General features: G+C 44.8%; 1 protein-coding gene across 1 annotated transcript in view; it reads right to left on the bottom strand.

Moving 5' to 3' along the window:
* Positions 1–240: 240 nt before the first annotated feature.
* LOC133421592 (zinc finger protein 665-like) overlaps positions 241–13,211 on the bottom strand; it is a 72,333-nt gene continuing 59,362 nt past the window's right edge. The window contains exon 5 of the mRNA XM_061711244.1: positions 241–2,337. Coding sequence (XP_061567228.1) covers positions 1,306–2,337 — 1,032 coding nt within the window. The 3' untranslated portion in view covers positions 241–1,305. The remainder of the gene's footprint in view (positions 2,338–13,211) is intronic.

The raw sequence follows: 13,211 nt of genomic DNA, 5'->3' as shown, positions 1-13,211 counted from the left end.
ATTTTCTAATACTTATAATACTTATAGAAATGAATGTAGGGGGACCAGGATTTTCCACTACATATGCACCCCATATAGTGTAGTGATCTGATATTTTTAGATGATATTCATACATAAATTAACCAACATCAAGCTTCACACGGGGTCTTTGAAGAAATCCAGATCAGCAGAATAACGAGAGGACACATGTGGCCGCATCATATAGTAAAAAACAAAAAAACCCACAAAAAAACAGCTTTTTTAAATCTTTATTCAAACTCAAAGAACATAGAGAGCTTCAACGGAAACTCTGATTACATTTACCATTAAGTTTACCGTTAGCATAGCAACTTAAAACATACTGTATGCCAATAATGCTTTTTTCTTAATTTGGTCCCTTTTCAGAATGTGACATGGTAGTCACTGAAATCTAATACTTAAGTGTCTACTCAGTTGCTTTTGACTCCATATTGAAATGTAGTGTTAAATAAAGGGAATTGTTCAACAGAATGAGGGCAGTACAACACAGACTTCACTTATCTAGTGTGAATCAGCTGAACGAAATACAGAAGTCATGGTGTCATTTTAGAATTAGTGCAGGTCCAGAGGTAATTTAAATCCAGCATGAATAGTACAGATGGTGATAAAAACCACATGAAAAACGCACTACTGTGTCTCTTTTCTAATATTCTGACAGTGATGCCTTGTTGTGAGTTTGCAGTGAGCAGGAAACTGAAATCCAGCAGGCAAACAAAGAACTTTTTTATTTAAATGATTTTCTAGACGCAGAACAATGAAACAAACTGGTGAAAAGTCAAATTTAAGATAAACACATTTTTCAGTTGAAACTGAAAACAAAACTCCTAATTTCTTTTTTTCTCAGAACAACATAACATGTCTAAATGTGTTTCTTTAATTGACCTCTCCGAGTAAAAGCTGCCCCATGTTCTACCCGTGTTCCCCAGGGTAGCTAATGTGAGCTACCCTCACAAAAACATGCACACAGTCCTGGGCTAAACATGCCCCCTCTGGCCAACCGGGGCAACAGATGGGGTGGGGAGGATCCGGCTGGAATAACGTGATCCTTCCACGCGCTACGTCCGGCCAGAGAAGCCCCACCCTGTCTGGTGAAAAGAAGCGGCCACCACGCTCCTCAGGATAAGAAGGAGACGTGAGCTCAGTTAGGCCTCCCTGGGGTTGGCAGAGGGCAGCAATGCCCAGGACTGTCACTTAGGTATTAGCACTGGGTGATAAAATGGGTAAAAAATCATGGATAATAAAAAAAATAAAAAAAAGAGCTGCCCCACACTGATCACAGACAATTTTTTATCCAGTGTGAATACGCTGATGACGCCTTAGATAACCTTGTTTGGTAAAAGTTGCCCCACACTGATCACAACTGTAAGGCTTATCCCCAGTGTGAATACGCTGATGACTCATTAGGTGACCTTGTTGGATAAAAGCCGCCCCACACTGATCACATCTGTAAGGTTTATCTCCAGTGTGAATACGCTGATGACGCCTTAGATTACCTTGTTGGGTAAAAGTTGCCCCACATTGATTACATCTGTAAGGCTTATCCCCAGTGTGAATATGCTGATGACTCCTTAGATCCCATTGTTGGGTAAAAGCCGCCCCACACTGATCACATCTGTAAGGCTTATCTCCAGTGTGAATACGCTGATGACTCCTTAGAATATCTTGTCGGGTAAAAGCTGCCCCACACTGATCACATCTGTAAGGCTTATCTCCAGTGTGAATACGCTGATGACTCCTTAGATTACCTGACAAGGTAAAAGCCGCCCCACACTGATCACATCTGTAAGGCTTATCTCCAGTGTGAATACGCTGATGACTCCTTAGACTATATTTTTGGGTAAAAGCTGCCCCACACTGATCACATGTGTAAGGTTTATCTCCAGTGTGGATACGCTGATGAATCTTTAGATCACCTTGTTGGGTAAAAGCTGCCCCACACCGATCACATTTGTACGGCTTTTCTCCAGTGTGGATACGCTGATGACGCTTTAGATTACATGACATGGTAAAAGCTGCCCCACATTGATCACATCTGTAAGGCTTCTCTCCAGTGTGAATACGCTGATGACTCCTTAGATCACCTATTCGGGTAAAAGCCACACCACACTGATCACATTTGTACGGCTTTTCTCCAGTGTGGATACGCTGATGACGCTTTAAAAGACTTGATTTGGTAAAAGCTTTCCCACACTGATCACAGCTGTACAGCTTCTCTTCAGTATGAATCCTCTTTCGGACCTTCAGACCTGGTGAAGTGGTGAGGACTTTATCACTCCTATCACAGCAGTAACTTGTGGTTCTCTCTTTGGCTTTATGTATCTGCAAGGAAAGAGAAAAAGACTTAGATCCTGTTGTTGGCTGACCTGACAAATCCTTTTTCAGTTCAAGTCAAGTGCTGTCTGTCATGTTCGCAGTGAAACAATGAAGAGTTTTATGTCTGAGTGCCATGTTACAGTAAGCATGTTCTGTTATCAATGGCTCTTGACAGCCAGAAACATTCAGATAAAACATCTCTGTCATGGCACACATTCTGTGGCCTCAAATTATTTCTCTTTTGCACCACCTGGTGGTAGTTTAGTAGTGTAAGTTAAGTGTTTCTGAGTGGTTAGTTCAGATCATGTGACTCAGTCAGCCAGGAAAAGCTCTCCATGTGGTCAGAGAGACAGCTTCTCTCCTCTTTTCTTCGCGTTTGTGCCTTGGAGACTCTTTGCTTGTAAGTTCATCACCTTTTAATGTTTTGGGGAAATGGATATACTTATATATTATTTGAAATTCATATGTTTAGTTTGTTAAAAATACTAAGCCAAGCTAAATGTAGCTTCTTGTCGTAACAGGTGTACGTAAGCAATGTAAATTCATTTATGTTGTATATTTTTCGTAACTAAAGCTTTGTAAATTTGTGTTTATTTCAGTTTTACATAAAGAATGGAAAGAAGAGAAACTGCGTTCGACTTTCTCTGAATCCTGTCTGTTAGCTATCTGTCAGTGGTGCGTAGATGATACACGTATCAGGGACAGAATAGTAAAAAAGCAACGCTACAGCGGGCACAACAGCTCAAGAAAGCAAGCTTCACCTCAAGTATTCCTCACACATCATCACGCTCCATACGCCTGGTAGGCAACGGAAATACATGATGTCGGAGAAAGCATTAAGGGGTGAAGATGCAAAGGAGCAAAATGAAACTCTCAAGACCAGATCCATAGCCTCAGCTTCATCACGTGGATCACGCAGCTCATCAGCTAGCACCGCTGCTGCCAAGGCCCGTGCCAAGCTAGAGGCAGCCCGAGTCAAGGCCGAGTTCATCAAGAAGGAATCTGAAATTATGATTGAAAAAGCTAAACTCAAAGTGACAGAGGCTCGTATGGAAGCAACACTAGCAGCTATAAAGCATGATGGAGAAGTGGCCGCAGCCATCGCTGAGACAGAGGTGCTAGAGGCAGCAGCAGGAAGCGAGCATGGAAAGAACTCAGATTCAGGTGACATCTCCGAACGCATCCGCGACTACATAAAGAGCCAGTCCCAGCTGGGATTAACGACTCCTGTAGAGGCTGAGCCATATCAACCAGTAGAACCTATTATCCATGTACTCAGACCTGAAACACCAACGAGGCAGAATCGCCTTACAGCTCAAAATGTTACAGCTCTTACCGAAATGCTTAATAATGATGAAGTACAGCAACCTCAAAAGTTAACACCAGCGCCTCATCCCATCTCACCGGCACCTCCATTCACTTTTTCACCTATTGCTCCAAAAACACTACTCACTGGAGATAACAATGTGGGTGATGTTGCTAGGTACTTAGCACGACGTGAGCTTATTACCTCAGGACTTACCAAGTTTGATGATCGTCCTGAGAGCTATTGGGCGTGGAAATCCTCCTACATGAACACCATAGACGGGTTGCAATTATCAGCTGGTGAGCAGCTAGACCTTCTATCAAAATGGTTGGGTGAGCATTCAGCACGTCACGTGAGGAGGATTCGAGCCGTGCATGTAGGAGATCCAACTAAAGGCCTAGTAAAGGTGTGGGAGCGCTTGGAAGACTGCTATGGCTCTCCTGAGGTAATAGAAAAGTCTCTCTTTGACAGGATCGACAACTTTCCAAGGATAAGTAATAGAGATGCCAACAAACTCCGTGAGCTTGGAGATCTTCTACAGGAAGTGGAGTCTGCTAAATATGAAGGTTTCTTGCCAGGACTCGCTTATCTAGACACAGCTCGCGGCGTAGCGCCTATTGTAGATAAGCTACCTTATGGTCTTCAAGAGAAGTGGATGGCTCAAGGTTCTCAGTACAAAACTCTACGTAAAGTAGCCTTTCCTCCATTTTCGTTCTTCTGTGACTTTGTCAGCAGAGAGGCACGGACACGAAACGACCCAAGTTTTGCTCTTTCATCAGGACCAGACAGGACAGGTCTGACAAAAATGGAGCAGCCTGTAAAAAGACAAGTGAAAAGCTCAGTCTATACCCACAAGACGGAAGTCTTACCAGAGACTGCGAGTCAAACAAGAGGTTCAAGCGGTCATTTAGATGATGTTGACAAAAATTGCCCTCTACATAAGAAACCCCATCCTCTCAGACGCTGCCGAGGGTTTAGGAACAAACCCCTACAGGAACGTAAGACTTTCTTAAAAGAAAATGGCATCTGCTTCAGATGCTGTGCTACAACCACTCATCTGGCCAGGAATTGCAACATAGCAATCAGATGTAAGGAATGTAATAGTGACACTCACATTGCAGCCCTTCATCCGGGACCACCCCCTTTAACACCAATCGAGCAAAGCGGGGAGGGAGAGACCGAGGCTGCTCAACCTGATGTTACTTCTAAATGTACTGACGTCTGTGGAGATGAGAGAGGCTCAAGGTCGTGCTCGAAGATCTGCCTAGCTAAAGTGTATCCAGAAGGCCGCCCAGAGAAAGCAGTGAAGCTTTACATAATTTTAGATGAACAGAGTAATCGCTCACTCTGCAGAACCGAGTTCTTCGACCTGTTGAACATCGAAGGAGTAAGCTCAGCATACACACTCCGTACCTGTGCAGGCGTGATAGAAACCACAGGCAGGAGGGCCACAGGGTTCATAGTGGAGTCCTTAGATGGATCGACAAAGGTAAAACTGCCAACTCTGATTGAATGTAATGACATGCCAGATAACCGGACAGAAATACCGACTCAAGAGGCAGCGCAGGTGTATGCTCACCTAAAACCTATTGCTCATTACATTCCTCCACTGGACCCAGAAGCCCAGATTCTCATTCTCTTGGGTCGTGACATCCTTCAGCTCCATAAAGTGCGAGAGCAGCGGAATGGACCCCACAACACCCCCTATGCACACAGACTTGATCTGGGTTGGGTTGTGGTAGGAGACGTCTGCCTAGGATCAGTGCACAAGTCTGCAGCTGTAAGTGCCTACCGCACCCATGTACTAGAAAATGGACGTCCTTCTCTTTTCCCTCCATGTCCCAACCGGTTCTGTGTCAAGGAGAAGTTCAGCGTTGAACATCCGCCTGAAGTTTCTCTTGAATGCGACACTCTCACCTTCGACAGCTGTGCCATAGGGAGTGCCATCTTTGAAAGGTCAAAGAACGACGATAAAGTTGGACCGTCTATTGAAGACAGACACTTCTTGAAAATCATGAATAGAGAGATGTTCATAGATGACAGCAACAGTTGGGTGGCACCGCTCCCATTCAAGACACCACGAAAGCGGCTCCCCAACAATAGAGACCAGGTGTTGACACGTTTAACATCCTTACTACGCACTCTGGAGAAGAAGCCTGAGATGAAAACACACTTCGTCAACTACATGCAGAACATTTTTGATCGTGACCATGCTGAGGTAGCCCCTTCCCTGCAAGAGGGTCAGGAGTGTTGGTACCTACCGATCTTCGGGGTTTACCACCCTCAGAAGCCAGGTCAGATCAGAGTCGTGTTCGATTCTAGTGCACAAAAACAAGGCATCTCTCTGAACGATGTTCTGCTTTCTGGCCCAGACTTAAACAACAGTCTACTGGGAGTTCTGTTACGTTTCAGACGAGAATTGGTCGCCGTAACTGCAGACATCGAGCAGATGTTCCACAGTTTCATCGTCAGGGAGGACAGCAGAGATTTTCTCCGCTTTCTATGGTTTAAAGACAACGACACCAGCAAAGAGATCATCGAGTACCGCATGAGGGTGCACGTGTTTGGTAACAGTCCGTCCCCTGCTGTGGCCATTTATGGTCTCCGATGTGCGGCTGCTCATGGTGAAGAGGACTATGGCTCAGATGCTAAACACTTTGTTGACAGAGAGTTTTATGTTGACGATGGACTTCTGTCAGTGCCCACAGCTACTGAAGCTATCGACCTGTTAGCACGAACACAGGAGATGCTCGCTGACTCGAACCTGAGACTTCATAAGTTTGCCTCTAACAGTAAGGAGGTAATGGAAGCGTTCCCCATTGACGATCGTGCTAAAGGACTCAAGGACCTCGACCTGGAGAAAGATCCTGCTCCTATCCAACGCAGCCTCGGACTTAGCTGGGATCTGAAGAAAGATGTGTTTACCTTCTGCGTAGCTGACACAGAGAAGCCGTATACACGTAGAGGAGTACTTGCCACTGTCAACAGTCTCTTTGATCCGCTCGGGTTCATCGCGCCCATCAGCATCCAAGGAAAGTTCCTGCTACGCGAATTATCAAGCGAGGCTCTTGACTGGGATTCCCCTCTTCCTGAGGAAAAGGAAGAACAATGGAACACCTGGAGGAAATCGCTCCATGATCTTGAACAGTTGGAGATTCCCAGGCCATATGCTCCCTCCACTCTCTCTACAGCCCTGAGAAAGGAGCTTCACATTTTCTCGGACGCTTCTGTCAAAGCAGTTGCAGCAGTAGTGTACCTCCGTGTCATCGACAGAGAAGGGGCATGTCATGTTGGATTTGTTCTTGGTAAAGCGAAGCTAGCTCCACAAGCTGCTCACACTATTCCTAGACTGGAACTGGGAGCTGCTGTTCTAGCTGCAGAGATAGCGGAGATAGCCACAAGTGAATTGGATCTCATCCCAGATGCTGTGGAGTTTTACACCGACAGCAGAGTCGTGCTTGGTTATATCCATAACCAGACAAGGCGATTCTACGTGTACGTCAGCAATCGAGTGCAGCGCATCAGGAAGGTCTCAAGCCCAACACAATGGCATTATGTTTCTACAAAGCATAATGCTGCAGACCATGCCACTCGCTCTGTACCAGCAGCTCAGTTAAGCTCCACCACCTGGCTAACAGGACCTGCATTCCTATCACAAACAGGAAAAGAACCTCCTTTGGAAGAGGACAAGTTTGACCTTGTTGATCCGGACTTGGATGTAGAAGTTCGTTCATTCTCCACCACTCTATCTACTCAGAGTCCCCTCCTAGGATCTCAACGCTTTGAGCGTTTCTCTTCGTGGAAGTCATTAGTGAGAGCCACAGCTTCACTAATACATGTTGCCAAGTCTTATAAGGCTGACGTTCAGGACAGAACCTGCAAATCATGGCACCACTGTACAAAACCTTGTACCGTGGAAGAACTGCAACAAGCAGAGACTGTCATAATCAAAAGTGTGCAAAGAGAAGCTTATGGAGAAGAGCATGCTTGTATTGCTAGCGGAAAAGACATTCCAAAGAACAGTGTTCTGAAGAAACTGGACCCTTACTTGGATGATGGAGACCTCCTCAGGATAGGAGGTCGGCTTAAGCATGCTGCGTTGGACTTCAAAGAAAAGTTCCCTGTGCTTATTCCAGGCAGCAGCTATGTCGCAAAGCTTCTTGTGGAACACTATCATGACAGAGTAAAGCATCAAGGTCGAGTGTTTACTGAAGCTGCTGTTCGCACTGCAGGGTATTGGATTGTTGGTGCCAGGAAGCGTATCAACAGCATTATTCACAAATGTGTGAAATGCAACAAGCTTCGTGGAAAGGCAACCGAGCAGAAGATGGCAGACTTACCCATCGATCGCCTGTCCACCGAACCACCATTCACGTATGTAGGACTGGACGTGTTTGGTCCTTGGACAGTTGTTGCAAGACGTACGCGAGGAGGGCAGTTGCAAAGTAAGAGATGGGCTGTTCTCTTCACCTGTATGAGCTCTCGTGCCATACATATTGAGTTGATTGACTGCATGGACTCCTCCACCTTCATAAATGCCTTAAGACGTTTTTTTGCTCTGAGAGGACCCGCCAAGCAGATACGCTCAGATTGTGGGACTAATTTCACAGGGGCTTGCAAAGACCTGGAAATGCTGCTGACCGTCCCCCATGAACACAGAGTAAGGAAGTACCTTAGCGAAGAGGGCTGTTCATGGGTCTTCAATCCACCTCATGCATCCCACATGGGAGGAGCCTGGGAGCGGATGATAGGTGTCTCAAGACGCATACTTGATTCTATGCTACAACAGAACAGTCCCTCTCGTTTGACACATGATGTGCTTTCTACCCTGATGGCAGAGGTCACTGGAATCGTCAATTCAAGGCCTCTAATTCCTATCTCGACGGACCCAGAGTCACCTTTCTTGTTGACGCCAGCCATGCTCCTAACTCAAAAGGTCTGCACTCTCTCTCCTCCCCCAGGCAACTTCAAGGAATCTGACCTGCACAGACAACAATGGAGGCAGGTGCAGCATCTTGCTGACATTTTCTGGAGTAGATGGAGGCGTGAATACTTGGCAACACTTCAGAGCCTAAGGAAATGGCAAGAGGACAGACCAAACCTGAAGGAGGGTGACGTTGTCCTTCTTAAAGATTCTCAAGCCAAGCGCAATGACTGGCCGATGGCACTTGTGACCAAGACATTTCCTGGCAGCGATGGGAAAGTCAGGAAAATTGAGTTGAGGGTCGCAAAACATGGGACAATTAAGACATTCCTCAGACCTGTTTCAGAAACAGTTCTCCTTATGTCGCCTTGCTGATATTTTGGTGCACTTTAGTAGACATTCCTATGTTCTTAGTTAGTTACATAGTGGTATATAATTAATACCAAGCGGGGAGTGTCATGGCACACATTCTGTGGCCTCAAATTATTTCTCTTTTGCACCACCTGGTGGTAGTTTAGTAGTGTAAGTTAAGTGTTTCTGAGTGGTTAGTTCAGATCATGTGACTCAGTCAGCCAGGAAAAGCTCTCCATGTGGTCAGAGAGACAGCTTCTCTCCTCTTTTCTTCGCGTTTGTGCCTTGGAGACTCTTTGCTTGTAAGTTCATCACCTTTTAATGTTTTGGGGAAATGGATATACTTATATATTATTTGAAATTCATATGTTTAGTTTGTTAAAAATACTAAGCCAAGCTAAATGTAGCTTCTTGTCGTAACAGGTGTACGTAAGCAATGTAAATTCATTTATGTTGTATATTTTTCGTAACTAAAGCTTTGTAAATTTGTGTTTATTTCAGTTTTACATAAAGAATGGAAAGAAGAGAAACTGCGTTCGACTTTCTCTGAATCCTGTCTGTTAGCTATCTGTCAGTGGTGCGTAGATGATACACGTATCAGGGACAGAATAATCTCAATATGTCAAAATAAAAGTGTGAAGGGCTAAACTTACCCACCCTCAGAACAAAATCATAACTTGTTTATAGAAAATCCTTGAGATGACTGATTGTGTGTTTAATGCATTCTGTACAAACTCAAATTGTCCTCAGTCAGCACTTCTTCTGCCCTGACCATGTGTGTGCGGTACACAGTGTAGACAGTGAGCTAAACACACTCCAATAAAGACCCCGACGCAATAAGAATAATTTAGGTATCTGTGGTTGAAGTACTTTAGTGAAATTGCAACAGAAACAGCAACACAGAAACAACAATAAATGTCAGCCACAGTAGTTACATTAGATAGATTAACACCAATTATACCACGGTCTGTGTGAATACTCGATTCTGATTGGCCGGCAGGTGTACATTAAAAGTGATAATCTACACCTAGAAAACAAGTTTGGTCAAATTGCCCGATATCTTTAATATCATTGCGCTGGATCAACTTCCAGGTGGTAACCACGGCAACAGAGATTGAGAGAGAAGAAGGGCCGGCTACCGCAGGACGGCGACATGAGTGTTTTTGTAATTTCTTTTCATTTATTTTGTGAATTTAACAATTTCGAAGACTGGGATACAGAAGAGGAGAGAAAAGGAAATATCCGAGCGGAGCTGAGCGGACTAGAATATCTCCCATTGCTAAGTCGTACCTCAGGTCCGTCCTAGTTACTGGAGAAGTCAACACTGTGTTTTTTGCATAAGGACCATATAGGACGGTAGTGATTTTTCCAGGTATTAGTCAGACCCTCAGGTGTTACCAGGGAAACTGAGTTATGGTTTGATAAAAAACTTTGTAACTTCGCTCAGCTGTGGCTTGTTATAAAACTAATGATTTCAACTGAAAACACATTAAAGCATGAATAACTGATTTAATATTCATTTTCTTTGGTAAGGGACCATGGTATAAGCGGGATAATGCCCTTTGAGGTGTACATTAACATAAATATATGGACTTCGCGGAGGCAAACCGGCCTCCGCTTCGCGTTAGATGGTTCACGCCCCTGTGTCGTCCATATATTTATGTTAATGTACACCTCGTCTGGCATTATCCCTTACTTGTAGTATGACCATCTTTACAAAATTACCGTAATATGTGTAAGTGCCATGTATAGAGGGGCGGCAGTAGCTCAGGTGATAGAGCGGGTCGTCCAATGATCGGAAGGTCGGCGGTTCGAATCCCGCTCTGTCCCAGTTTGCTGTCGTAGTGTCCTTAGGCAAGACACCTTACCCACCTTGCCCCGTGTGAATGTGTGTGAATGTGTGTGAATGTTGGTGGTGGTCGGAGGGGCCGTTAGGCGCGATATGGCAGCCACGCTTCCGTCAGTCTGCCCCAGGGCAGCTGTGGCTACAATGTAGCTTACCATCACTGGTGAGAATGTGTATGAATGAATAATAGAGAAGAAATCCACCAGCCGGTTGTGGGCGTTTCTTCAGCTTTAGCGACTTCCCTAGGCTCTGATTTGACTCTAGACTGTTTTGATCCTATAGACCTCCCTGAGCTGACCTCACTCGTTAATAGAGCTAAGTCTACCACATGTATGTTAGACCCCATCCCGACTCGACTATTCAAAAATGTTTTTTCTCTTATTGGTGTGACAATACTGGACCAAATCAACCTATCCCTAAGCTTAGGATATGTACCACAGGCTTTCAAAGTGGCAGTAATTAAACCTTTACTTAAAAAACCTTCTCTTGACCCAGACACTTTAGCTAATTATAGGCCAATTTCCAACCTTCCATTTGTATCTAAAATTCTGGAAAAGGCAGTTTCAAGCCAGTTATGTGACTATTTGTATAGAAATGATCTGTTTGAAGTCTTTCAGTCAGGGTTCAGAATGCATCATAGCACAGAGACAGCACTGGTTCGAGTCACGAATGACCTCCTTATGGCCTCAGATAAGGGACTAGTGTCCATATTGGTTCTACTGGACCTCAGTGCTGCTTTTGACACTGTTGATTATGGCCTTTTACTGCACAGGTTAGAGCATGTTGTTGGGATTAAAGGGACAGCTCTACGTTGGTTTAAATCATATCTATCTGACAGGTTCCAGTTTGTTCATGTACATGAGGTTTCTTCAGAACAGTCAAGGGTCTGTTATGGTGTTCCGCAGGGTTCAGTGCTAGGACCAATCTTGTTCAGTTTATACATGCAGCCGTTGGGAAGTATAATCCAGAATCACAGCATACACTTTCATTGCTATGCTGATGATACGTAGCTCTATTTGTCTATGAAGCTGGATGAAACAGAACCGTTAGTTAAACTTCAGGCATGTCTTAGGGACATCAAGGACTGGACGTCCAGAAATTTCTTGCTTCTAAATTCAGATAAAACAGAGGAAGGAAGGAAGGAAGGAAGGAATTAGATGGTGTTGCGATGGCTTCCAGTGCAACTGTGAGAAACATTGGTGTTGTTTTCGATCAGGATTTGTCGTTTAAACCATATGTTAATCAGGTTTGTAAAATAGGGTTTTTCCATCTCCGTAATATTGCAAAATTTAGGAAAATCCTCTCGCAGAGTGATGCAGAAAAACTAGTTCATGCGTTTGTATCTTCTAGACTGGATTACTGTAATGTGTTGTTAGCAGGATGTCCAAGTAATTTGCTGAATAGGCTCCAGCTGATCCAGAATGCAGCAGCACGAGTACTGACAGGAATCAGCAGGAGAGACCACGTCTCTCCAGTGTTAGCGTCGCTCCATTGGCTACCTGTAAAATTCAGAATCCAATTTAAAATTGTATTACTTGCATATAAAGCCCAAAACGGCTTAGCTCCACATTAATTACAATATTTGATAGTGCCTTATGTTCCTGGCAGAGCTCTCTGCTCCCAAAGTGCAGGTTTACTCGTAGTTCCTAGAGTATCTAAATGTAGATTTGGAGGGCGGGCGTTCTGCTATCAGGCACCATTACTTTGGAACCAACTTCCAATCTGGGTTAAGGAGGCTGACACCACCTCCACCTTTAAAACTAAACTTAAAACCTTTCTGTTTAGTAAAGCCTATAGTTAGTGTTTAGTAAACCTTTAGCTGGTGTTGGTAAATCTCTAGGTAGTGTAAACTCTAGTGTGTTAGAGTCAGTAGTCATAGTTGCAGCTATAGAACAAGACTATAATAGTTAGTCTCAAATATAGCTTCGCGGTAGATATGCTGCTATAGGCTTATGCTGCAGGGGGGCACCGACATGATCCACTGGGCAGTGCCTCTCACCCTTCTTCTCCTCTCCTTTTCCCTTCCTCTCTTCTCCATTACCATTTTTATTTATTATAAATATCTCATAGCTATCATTTTTGTCCATCGTTCCTGTAGTTTCTTGTGCCGCCCTCCTTTTTTCTTTTGTGCATGTTTGCAGGCCGGAGCCTCGGGAGCTGCGTTCTGGCCTGCGGTCCCGGTCCCCCCCCCCATCCCCGGTCATCCCATTGCTGCTTCCGCCTGCCTGCGCCCCCCCCCTCTGGTCATCCCGCTGCTGCTTCCACATGACTGCTGTGTGCTGCTGACGTCCCCGACTCCCCCTGGCTTTCGGCAGGAGGGTCCCCCCCTTATGAGCCTGGTCCTGCTCAAGGTTTCTTCCCTCCTAAAGGGGAGTTTTTCTTGCCACTGTTTGGCTTAAGGCTTTTCTCCCACTATGGGAGTTTTTACCTGCCATTGTTTATGTAATAATTGC

Source organism: Cololabis saira, chromosome 21 (genome assembly GCF_033807715.1).
Source record: "Cololabis saira isolate AMF1-May2022 chromosome 21, fColSai1.1, whole genome shotgun sequence".
Classification (NCBI taxonomy): Eukaryota; Metazoa; Chordata; class Actinopteri; order Beloniformes; family Belonidae; genus Cololabis; species Cololabis saira.
The sequence above is the reverse complement of the archived record's forward strand: the minus strand, read 5'-3'. Positions and strand labels throughout refer to the sequence as shown.